Below are 11312 nucleotides of genomic sequence, written 5' to 3' on the forward strand. Positions count from 1 at the left end.
TTTTAGTCGGATTGTGACAAATTCGTCCTGATTTACTTAACTCAAAGCTCAAGCGATGGCTCGGAGGAAATGGTTCATTATTCACAAAGCGGCAAATAAGACACTTAGGCGATTAGGGGCTCCGGATTTTTTTCCTAAACGCCAACGACCCAAAGTCTAGCTTTTCTTTTTTAGAGCTTGTTTGTCTAGCGAAGCGGATTGTGATTAGTTGTCCTTTTAATTGTTTTCTGGGAATAAATTATGTACCTATTTTTCGCAAATTGAAACGCTCGCTCATTTTAGAAAGATGTCTATTAATAATTCAGCGTCGTAACTTTAATTATGTATGTATCAAATAAATTAACTCAATTTCCTCTATGCGTAGCTATGTGCAGACTTAATTACATCAAAGGCAAAGTTACTTATAAACAAGATGGTACTTCTCTATTTTAGAATTACCCTCTTGTGATAATTATTGGGAATAATTAGATATACGTGCATGCAGGATCTGTACCTTTTTTTCCTTTGCCACGTCTGGAGTATTCTTTTGGTTCGTCGAACTTTTAAACAAAGCCGTTGTAATATTTGATTTACACATCTGGCTCTTTTTTTTCTTTTGCTTTTCTCGTTTTAATGTCTGTCGACAGATATCCGCTTGTGTATTTATGTTTAGCTTTTGGGATTTATGTTTTATATGTTTTTATATGTAATGGAAAACTTGAAGTCACTTTGATATAACATGCAGTTGCAATACTAACCCAAGTAAAAATACGACTTGTTTTATTTGACTTCCAACAGACAAGGAGTATTTTTAGAAAGCCATCGAGAGATTACATTCTTTGAAGTAAAATACATAGTTTCGTTCCGTTATCATTTTGCTGTGTAATAATTTACATCACAAATCCATAATATTTTGATTCCGATAAAGAAGTGTATCTGTGTTTTTTGACCTGATAATTCCAATTATGCAAGTATTGTTGGCATGCCATTTCTATTTTGATAAATTGCATGGAAACTTCCACTTTACAAGAAGTGAAGAACGATCTTCCAAACAGAACTGGAAATATTTAAACAGGAACCAATTGATGATGTTGTCTGAAAGGTCTAAAAAAGCTCAGGTGTAAATTTATTTGTGTTAGGTGTCCTCTCGGCGCACAGGGCCCGTTCGATAAATTTAAAGAGGAAGGAACGTTCGCTTCGTTCCCGCAACAAACATGCAAATATTTGAGAGACTGAACCGTTGTGTGCAACCAAGCTTGATATCTATGCAGCAAAGAGACCCTTTTCTCGGTCCGGGATTCAAATCGCAAATCCTCGGACTGCTCAGTGGCCAAACACAATTGAGATTAGCTCAGGTCCAGCTTGTTGTCCTGCGATAAGGCGGTTCGCACTTCTGTTCTTGCTTTATTAACTAATCAAGTTCAATCGAACCCATCGGGATTCAACAGCAACGTTGCAAATCGGAATTTGAAAAAAATACTCTGAATTTATGTTGCGGCGCGAGAACATCTGTTGGCGGGCACAGATGTGCGTAAAAAATGGGTCAAGAAATGAGCGTTCTCCTGTGGGATCATCCCATTGTAACATACTCCTCGAAACTGCGTGAAGTTGGCAATGGAACAAGGTTCGACGACCGCGGTTATGTGCCGATGCAATACTGCAGCTGTGATGAAATACTGAAATTATATTGGGTGTTGCCAAAATTGTATATGCATTGGAGCTTTTCAAACAAACCGACACCAATTCCGGGAATATCGTAATCGAATTTCATTGATCGTTAAATTGATGGTGAAGGCAGTTGCTTAAGTGTCTTAAATTAACAATAAATAATATTCATGATTCGGCACTTTTACTGTCGTCTTAAAACCAAATTACAGACACGCCCTCTCTATCCCACGTAAGTTTTTCAGGAAGTGTGATTATTTAAATGAGTGAAATGGCGTGTACAAGATAATAATAACTTCCAACGTTGTTCCCTTCCTACAAGAATTATTCGGAGTTCGTTCACCATACCACAATTACAGTCTTTGCGGGCACTAATTTTATTCATAACCACCGAAAGCTGTGAAATATCACTTGAAACACACTAATTATTCTTAGAAATGCACAGGACAAGAAATGGAAATGATTGTTCTTAAATCAATAGAACAGTCTTAACGAGTAATGCACTGTTTCTATAATTTCAACGGCGGACGTTGAAAGTAAATACTGAGTGAGGAACGAGGCGCTTTGTTACATCTAATTACAATTTTTACCACGAAAACAGTCAATAGTCTTTCTGTTAAAGCAAAGATTTCTAAATTCGAAATTATCTGATGATATTTATTGAGCTGTAGATAAAGTCGTATCAAATTTAATGACCTGAGAGCTTCTTATTAGTTTATTGATTTCTTTACAGGAAGAGATCGATTTGAAACTGGTGTAGTCATGTTGCCCAATTCCTCAACAATTGCGTATCTCTGAAATAAAAGGACTAGCTATCACTAGCTACAAAGAACTAGAGTTAATGAACCACACAGTTGCGACAAATTGCTCTTAGTGTCTCTTATGTAATAGACTTAGATGTAATCTTCCCAATTTGTCTCTTTTGACGGTGTAGTTGGCAACGGCATTGCACACCCAGGTTAAGTTTAACCCAACTATCTTGAGAGAAACCTAAATTACAGGTCAAAAATAACAAAAGTTTTGTTGCAACTCGATGACAGACACGCCATCAATCAAGATGGACCACTTTCCAAAAGTTCCAACATGATTAATGAACAAAATGCATAAAAACCTTGCAACGTGACTGCAGAATGAATTTAATCTTTACCACGAGTCCGGATAAACGAGTCTTTCAAATCGATATGCATTTATAATAAAGCGAGTTTTAGAGAAGAGCGAATCGAAGCAATTTCCTTTGAGATATGATTAAGTTTTCAACTTCAAGTTCAATATCTCATGAGATTTTCTGCGAAGTCACCTGTGTCCTTCTTAGCTTTTCTGTAAAGAAATCGTATATCACACTTTGTTTAAACTTCGACCTAACCCTGAACCGAAATGCGGACATCAATCCAGCTTACGGAAGACCAGTGCTACAATATTTGGCGACGTTCTTATAAATCCAGACCTCTTTTAATCGAAACTGTTCATCCGTCAAAACGTGATCTCGTTCATTGCGTGTCCACGCAAGCGTTATTTCATTTCGCGATATTAAACTTTTTGTTGGTTTTTTACAGATGTAAAAAACCAACCCGCGACGTTTGTTTGCTTATTGCTGCGGGCCGGAACAATAGACGGGGCTTGCGGTCTCCGGAACGATTGCAAATCGAAAAATTAATACCAAAGATTCCAGGGAAATAGACACGATTTGCTCCTATTACAGGGGAAGGCGAAAGCTTATAGCTTCGGGCTTGCAAGCAGACGCTTTTTATCTAAAAGAGCGTCGTGTGATGTATGGGGTTGGCACATTATTTGTGCACTGTTCACAATTGTTATGTCTACTGCTTTCAGCAGTTTTCAGAAGCAGTTATCGGATTCGAGATCAAAGGTATACAGAGTTGTGGCAAAAATAACAAATGAATGAATATAAATATCAGTACTAATTAAATATTTCGCTTTCACTGAATAAGCTTGCAGGTGAAAATGCGAATTGTGTGTTCTTTTGAATAATTATCTCATTTCTACTGTCAGATTTACAGGATTCATTCGATGAAACTATCATTTCTTTTAATCAAATCTTAACAGCTCCTTCCAGCATCGTCATAATGTTTAACTATTCTGTGCACGCGAAGGTCATTGAAGCAGCACCAATTGCATTGTCAACACAAGGAATTTTGGCCGATCTCCAAAGTAGACATAATCTGGATGTAACTTTGGCACGTTATACTGTGAATGCATTTAAATTATAATTACACTCGAAGCTCCATCCACTTTCTTAATATCACGGAACTTAACGACAGTCTGATGGTTATTTTTCAGAGTTTCAATACCTGCGTTTCCCTCGTAAACTTTTATTGAGAAAAACAAAACGTTTATAATTATGACCATAATTGAAGACGTGAGTAGTTTTCCGCTATATCAAAGTCAACATCAAAGATAAATATAAATAAAACATGCAAAGTAAAACTCATCTTCTGTCGGATATTACAGAACGTAAAACTTTTCTGATTGAAAAACTCGTAAAATCTGCTTCCTAATTTTGTCTGATATTGAGTAAATTACACCTCTAGAAATATCGGGCGTTATCGAAGGATAAGGGAGGAATTGAGTCCGGATATAGAAATACAGACATTGGAAATTCCTACATCTAGGGGTTAATGGCAAGAAATGAAATGTACGTCTATTCAGGAAAATTCAAGAGGACTTCGACCGTAGCTACTTTCCTCCAAAAAAATGAACCACTAGACAAACATCAACCAATCATTCTGACACGTTTTGATCTCAAAGAAAAACGAGCGAATAAGTAAATAACGCACTAATGGACTTTCTTGGTTTTGTTTGGTTACATAAGATTTGTTAATTGGCAGCATTGATCATCTCTTGTTTTTAATGAGCATCCAAATTGTTCATCTCGGAACTCGTGAAACTTCACAATCATCTTTCGCAATTCTCTCGAGCTTTATTATCGGATTTTATTCGCAGCTCCGTTTTGCCTATAAAGACGCTCTGTCCAAATACATTTTTCATGGTCTTCGCGGTGTTTTATTTCCGTTACACCTGGTCCTTACACTGAGAGCACTTCTCGGCGCCGACGACAATTTACGCCCATCCGTGTCTCCTTTACGAGCAAAGAACACCCAACATGGGAATTAATCGGGTAAAAAGTGAGTTTGGTGTGAGAAAAGTTTACGGTGCCGAATCGAAACAGCCTTATAACGACGGGAACGCTTATATCGCATGCTTTACGACATAAGCCTTGAAACGACCGAATTTCAATATATCCCTTCTAGTGTGGCAGTTTCAAAAAGTAATTCTCGACCAAACTACCGGTGAAATGTTAAACATTCGCATAAAACTGAGAGTCTAAGTTTTATGCGGCCACTCCACTTTATTCTGTTTGTTTCCTCCATTGTTGTGCTGGTGATTTTAAATTTAGATCCACGCAACTTTACGTCTAGCTTGTTCCAATGGGCGATTCGAACAAATTAATTAAAATTTATTGCCATTTTTATTACCAAAAGCATAAACTGTTCGATTCTCCTTCAAATTTCGCATGCTAATGTTTGGTTAAGAATAGACGCATTTGCTTCGCACCATGTTGACGAACTTGATGGATTTGGTTCGTGGTTTGCGTCGAGACAAAAGGGTTGAGTGCAACAGTCAGTTGGTGTCACGATGAAGAGTGTAGTCTCTGGTTCTGTCTGCTCAGTGACAGTACAGGTAATTGGCAATCCACGATCCTAAATCGATTAGGTCGTCTGACACTGCAAGCAACTCACGCTATTCAATTCTTCGTCACAAAGCTCGAAGTCGACATCCCGTCTGTTTAATTTATAGATTAACAAGCAGCATGATGAAAAACGGAATTTTCTAGAGCAAATCTTTTCTACAAGGTCCTCCCTGCATTATTTTTTAAGCAGCTTAGTTTAATCTAGTTGTTCGCAAGTCACCACCTCTCGAAATTAAGCCGAAATCAGATCTTTCCGCTTTAGATTTTCGGATTTTCTCTTCTTATCGCCGACACGGAAAATTATTTTTGTTATAATGTATTTTATTTCACGGAAGCTTTGATCGTGTAGTTTTTCATAATTTCACGGTTTCGTTCTGAGAGCTTCGTGCGAAATTACCCCGTCGGAGATTAACATAGCAGTCGCCCACCTCCCAACCGTCAGGAACTTTTAGATTGAAATTAATTACAACTAAAAAAGTTAAGGAGAGATTTGTAAATCGGCGAACTCCCGTTTGATAAAATCGACGTCCAATTAATATCTAAAAGTTTCCTAATGAATGGCAAAGTGCTCTTCGGGAAAAAGTTGCTTAATTGGTCGATTGATTGTTTTTTGCGATCATCATCTATTTGGTTATTGATTGTGAAGGAATTGTTTCCCTTTTCGATTCAATTTGGTGGCAAATGACAAATCGTGAAATGTGAAAGAAAAGAGTCGCCATTGTCAATCATTCTTCCGTTCACTGGTTTCCTGTTGTTGAACACTTTTTCTTTCATCAGCTCGGTCTGGACGACACGACTGTTATATGTTTCCTTGATGGAAGTGGTTGATGTCAACAAAACTTCGCTTTTAATGCCCCTAACTCCACTTTTTTCGATAGTTTGACCCCATCTGTTTCCCTCTCTTGACAATCGTAATCACAGTATTGATTCACGTCAATCAGCGGTGTGTGGAAAGTGGAAATTACTAAATGTTTTTGGAAGCATGCTGCATTATTTGTCAGAGATTAAACCACCGAACAAACTGATCCAAGTACGTTTTTCTCAATTGCATGTTGCAAGAAGAACCGTTAAAACTATTGACACCTCTGTTGAAACTCAAGTACAGTACAGAATGCTTTAATGCTGTTCCGGGCCTTAATAAATTGAGTGTACGTACAGCCCGAAACTTCAGGAAAGGTACAGCGGTAATTTGATAACATTTAAACCGCGGCGGAGAGTCATTACGTGGCTGAAGCACCGCTTAACATTTAAAACTGTGGCTGCTGCATTTGCTGGTGCATAAAAGTAGGCGTCCAATGCATTTAAAATTAGATGTCCTTGTGTTTGTTATTAGCATCAGAGTACAGTCGTTGTCCTATTGCAGTTCATGGCAGGTCATGGCGTTGCATGCGCTCAAAGTATATAATTAATCACCTCGACGTCAATGCGACGACCATATCACGTCGTCAGAAGAACAATACATCCCCATAAACTCCGGCGGTTAACGAACCTGTGACTACCTAATCACTTGAAAAATGTTGTGATTATTTAACCCTAATGCTTGCAATTATCAGTTTCCTGCATAGACAAACTTCCGTTTTAAGTGTTTTTCCGATAAAACATCACATGTTTGACGACATTCCATCTTTTATAAACCGGTATTTGTTAAGAAAATTCCAAGGAAGAATCGGGGAAAAAGACAACCAAGCAGTACTGTAATAAATTGACTGTCCACGATTAATTTCGACGGATCTTGTAGTTTGGAAGAGACGACGTTGATTTAGGACTTTGTCATCGAAACAACTTGATTTCAAAATAGGTTGGTAATGAAATGTTATGACAAAAGTTGAGAGATGGCTACCCACACAAGAAGATCTTGTTGCAAAAAGAAAGTTACCCGTTTGATCAAAACGCCCCAATTTTAACATCGTGAAGCGAATCATTAAGCAGCGCTCCGGAATCTCATATTGATGGACATCTATTTAAAGACGCAATGATCGCAGATGTCTTATCTGGAACAAACTGCACAGATTTCACTTGCCATATTCGTAGCTAGTTGTAAATTAAAGTTTCTATAATTGCGACCAGTGTTTCTGGATCGCAACTGCATAAAGAACTGGCTTTAGCGACTCGATTCGTTTGATTTGTGCCAAGACGATGGCTTCCGTGACTAGATTTATTGTGGCAGATAAATTTGATTTAACATATTGCGTTTTTTACGATGAACGTGTGCGATATATCTTGGTGGACAGTTTCAATTATGTACCGTAATACACGGACTGGATTTGCTCAATTAGGACAAGATAATAACAAGGACATATTAGGCATACCTTCGAATGGCAGGGGATTCAATAATGACCGTTTTACATGGGTCAAACAATTAATTTGATTGAGAGCTCTATAGCGTCGATTCAAAAACCAAGCAGTGGTAACCATCTACTAATAGCCTAAGGATGTTGGAATGTTTCAAAAACAAGTCAGGTCTGATCGAGAGAGAATGTGGAATAAAATGAACAGCTAGTTGCTTCCTTGGTAAATAAATTGAAATCTATTCGTGCGATTTTTTGCAGTCCAATTTGCGTCGTCGATAAAGTTTATTGGAACAATTTAGCCGTCGCGCGAATTTTCAAGGGACCAACCGCTCCCTGTTTTTGACTGTCCAGTGTATAAAGTTGTGAAAGTGCGGTTTATGCGACCGTGAAGCTCGTTATAAACTCCCAACTCGACGACAAACTTCATTACATTTGCACAGCAAGAACCGCGATGACCATAGTGGAACACTAGGAAATTGACTGAATAACGTGTGTGACAAAACGGAACTTCCTCATGTAGAAAGATTTAATGGTTTTGGAAAAGTCCTCACTGCTCACGCCAACGACGAACATTAATCTCATTTGTAGATCCCGGTTCCCTAAAAATCCAAAACCGGGATGTTTAAAATAGCTTGTACTTTCGTTGCGGAGAGATCTTGCTTTCAATTTTTTTATTGTCAGATTAGAGTGTCCGCTGCAGCTTTAAAACGGTATTACCCTCATCTAAGATGACTGCTGTAGATTGTCTTTAGAAGCTTCTCAGGAATCCACTTTGGCTCGAATGAAAAACCTGTGCTTGGATAAAGCTGAAATATGACGCAAAATATTAAAGTTACATTAAGGTTAAACGTCTTCTTTGCTTATCCATGTTACAATAACATCTTGTCTTATTTCTGACTTTTCTTTAATTAAAAATGTTGCTTAGCTGAAATATCAGAGTCGCAGCTTATATACGCTCCAACTGTTGGTCTTATTAAAATCTTGTACAAGCAAAACCGTCCCGCTTGTACTTTGCAGGACGCCCGAGGACTACGCTGTTTGTCGACTGCGGTTATTGCGTCCGGTCTCACCACCTTAATAAACCCTCGTCCGGATATTATCCTACCACGTTCTCGAACTGAATATGATCAAAAGCCCCAATTTGCGTTTCTATATCTAAACTCAGTGTTTTCTTTCAGACGGAAGACGAGGGCAACCACGGAAATGATGACACTCGCTGTTTCATCTTATCAACTCTTGCATCTCAGGGTCGTTCCAAAGTGCACTGTGTCCTCTGCGAAGAGAGGATGCCCGTTTTCGATAGGTATCCTCTAGTGGATGGTACGTTCTTCCTAAGTCCACGACAACACGCCAAAGGCTGCATTGAAGTAAGATCTCTTCTAACCATATTTATGAACAAATATTAAATCGGCCGTTGCAGGTGAAAGTAGAAGGACGCACCCAATTCTTGACTGTTGTGTGCATGGCCTGCCTCGAAGGCGTCAGTGGACGTGCGATAATCTGCAGGTTCTGCAACCAGAGATGGGACGGATCTTCTCTGGTTTTGGGTACTATGTACTCTTACGACATATTCGCTGCCATGCCGTGCTGCACCGAACGCATCAAGGTAATTTCATTTTTAGAAAGTCATCCAACAATTGTTTGAGCCTCGTGAGATAAGCTCTTCAGATTAAATAAATTACATTTACTATTCGAATGAAGATTTGTTGCAATGACTCGGTGTTTATATTAGTTTTGAGATAATCTGAAGAACTGCACTTATAAAGAAGATGAATCGATGTCATCATGTATGACCGCTATACACGCTGATCGTTAACAAATGTGCTTGTAACGTCGTGTAATGAAAATTAAATTGTTACAGTGCAACGCGTGTTACAAGCCGGTCCTACACCCCGCCCAACGTCTCAACTTCTTCAGCGACTATAGCCACATAGTGCCGTGTCCTCATTGCCATACATTCGACACACACTTTGTGAAACCTTTGGCGTATTGCTACACCCGTCAGCCTATACGATCGCTGCAACTGTGGCCATAGCCCACGGCCCCCGCCTCGCTCGCGAAGGCGCCACCGACTCCGCCGACACCTCCACCGGATCTTATGGATTTGGACTTAGGGTTGTTGTGGCGTGAACTGGCCGGTTTGCGTCTTGACGAGTTTTGCCGTCTGCAGCTCACCAGAGCGCGGTAGACGGCCTTAGTTTTCTTTGTTATGTTGTTGCATTTTATATTGCATTTATTTTTGGGGGACGTTTTTAGAAGACGGGCTACTGGAAACAGCCCCCAGACATATGTCGCATATAAAACCGTTATGTTATTAGTTTATTATTAATTATATGTTTGTTAGGTTTTAGTGAATTTCTATTCAACTTAAGTCTCTTTATCAAAGGAATGACATTGTGATGATAGTTATCTTAATTTTCTAGCTCGAATTCAGTTGACGCTAAAGCAGGTCTTGTTGAACTGAGTGAGTTTCGGATGTAATCCCATTTAAGTTTTTCTTTTTGGTTATTATTGCTAATTTTGTTTGTTTGTTTTTTTTATTCAATTGAAGCATAGGTTAGCGTTTTGTAAGGCAACTGTGTTGATTGCGTTTACGGATCATAACGATTGCTTTATTACTTAATAACTGTAATACATAATACTATAGTAATAAAAATGATATAATTGCTGTGTCCCAATAATTAGTGATAGGTGTGAAAGGTGCGGGACCAATGGGTCTCGCTCGCGTGTCCCGTTATCGTCGTTGTTGTGATGGGTTCAGGGACAGTCGGTCTCCCTGCGAGTAGCACACTGCCACTTCATCCCGCTGCTGCACCCGTAGCCTTCCAGAAACGGACGTACAAAGAACTCAGCCGCTCAGATTATCCGCAAATACCTCTTAAACTTGATGATGGTGATTATGATGAAGATGGCGGAATCTAGGAAATTGCTTCAAGTACAAACCGTTCGTTACTTTTGCAAATTTTATATAAATGATTACAATATAATCGATTGTTGAGGGTAAAAATAATTCCTATCTCCGTTTAGCCAAAGCTTATGTTGTTTTGAAACTACACATCGACCGACTAGATATGTTGCGCGAGTGCGAGCGAGCTTTTGTACCGTAGCGAGCGTAGCAGTAGTCCCTTAGCGTAGTGGTAAAACTGCATGCCCCCTAACTCTAAGCTAGCCCTTAAGATTTCCCAGTTTTCCAAATAGTGCTTCATGTGGTGTTGCAATATCGATCACAGCATGACCGTGCAGAATCAAAAGGTCCACCGTCATGAAGTAGCACCTGGAAAACGTCACCCGCTTGTTGTTATCGAGGCCTAACAAACGGTCTAATTTCTACGTGTGAGAACCTTAAATGTTGTCGTTTTTTGGATTAAAAAAAAACTGTAAATAACGTGTTCGAATTCGAAAATCCATTAAGTTTTTCAAATTGGTATTATATGTCGATTAATCGTAAGTCTAGTTCGTAGTCGTTTTTTACAATAAAATACGAATTAATAAGTAGGTGTAGTCGTTGAAGAGGCGCGGGCACCCCCAGCTGGTGCGAGGACCAATCGGTGGCTGCCAGAGCTCGACCATTCGTCCTTTGTTTCTCCTAATCTTGACACTAAGTCGGTGGCGGTCCGGCGTCCTCTATCTCGCGCGGCTCGGCACCCTCAAGATCGTTTTAGCGCCCTCTC

The 11312-nt window shown here is 39.2% G+C and overlaps 1 protein-coding gene across 1 annotated transcript in view; it reads left to right on the forward strand.

The window, feature by feature from the left end:
* heca (hdc homolog, cell cycle regulator) overlaps positions 1 to 10309 on the forward strand; it is a 49140-nt gene extending 38831 nt beyond the window's left edge. The window contains exons 3-5 of the mRNA XM_088038368.1: positions 8820 to 9008; positions 9062 to 9247; positions 9503 to 10309. Coding sequence (XP_087894494.1) covers positions 8820 to 9008; positions 9062 to 9247; positions 9503 to 9676 — 549 coding nt within the window. The 3' untranslated portion in view covers positions 9677 to 10309. The remainder of the gene's footprint in view (positions 1 to 8819; positions 9009 to 9061; positions 9248 to 9502) is intronic.
* The last annotated feature ends 1003 nt before the right edge of the window (positions 10310 to 11312 follow it).

This window comes from Gnatocerus cornutus, chromosome 6 (genome assembly GCF_029298725.1).
Source record: "Gnatocerus cornutus isolate USDA-ARS CGAHR chromosome 6, icGnaCorn1.1, whole genome shotgun sequence".
NCBI classification, from domain to species: domain Eukaryota; kingdom Metazoa; phylum Arthropoda; class Insecta; order Coleoptera; family Tenebrionidae; genus Gnatocerus; species Gnatocerus cornutus.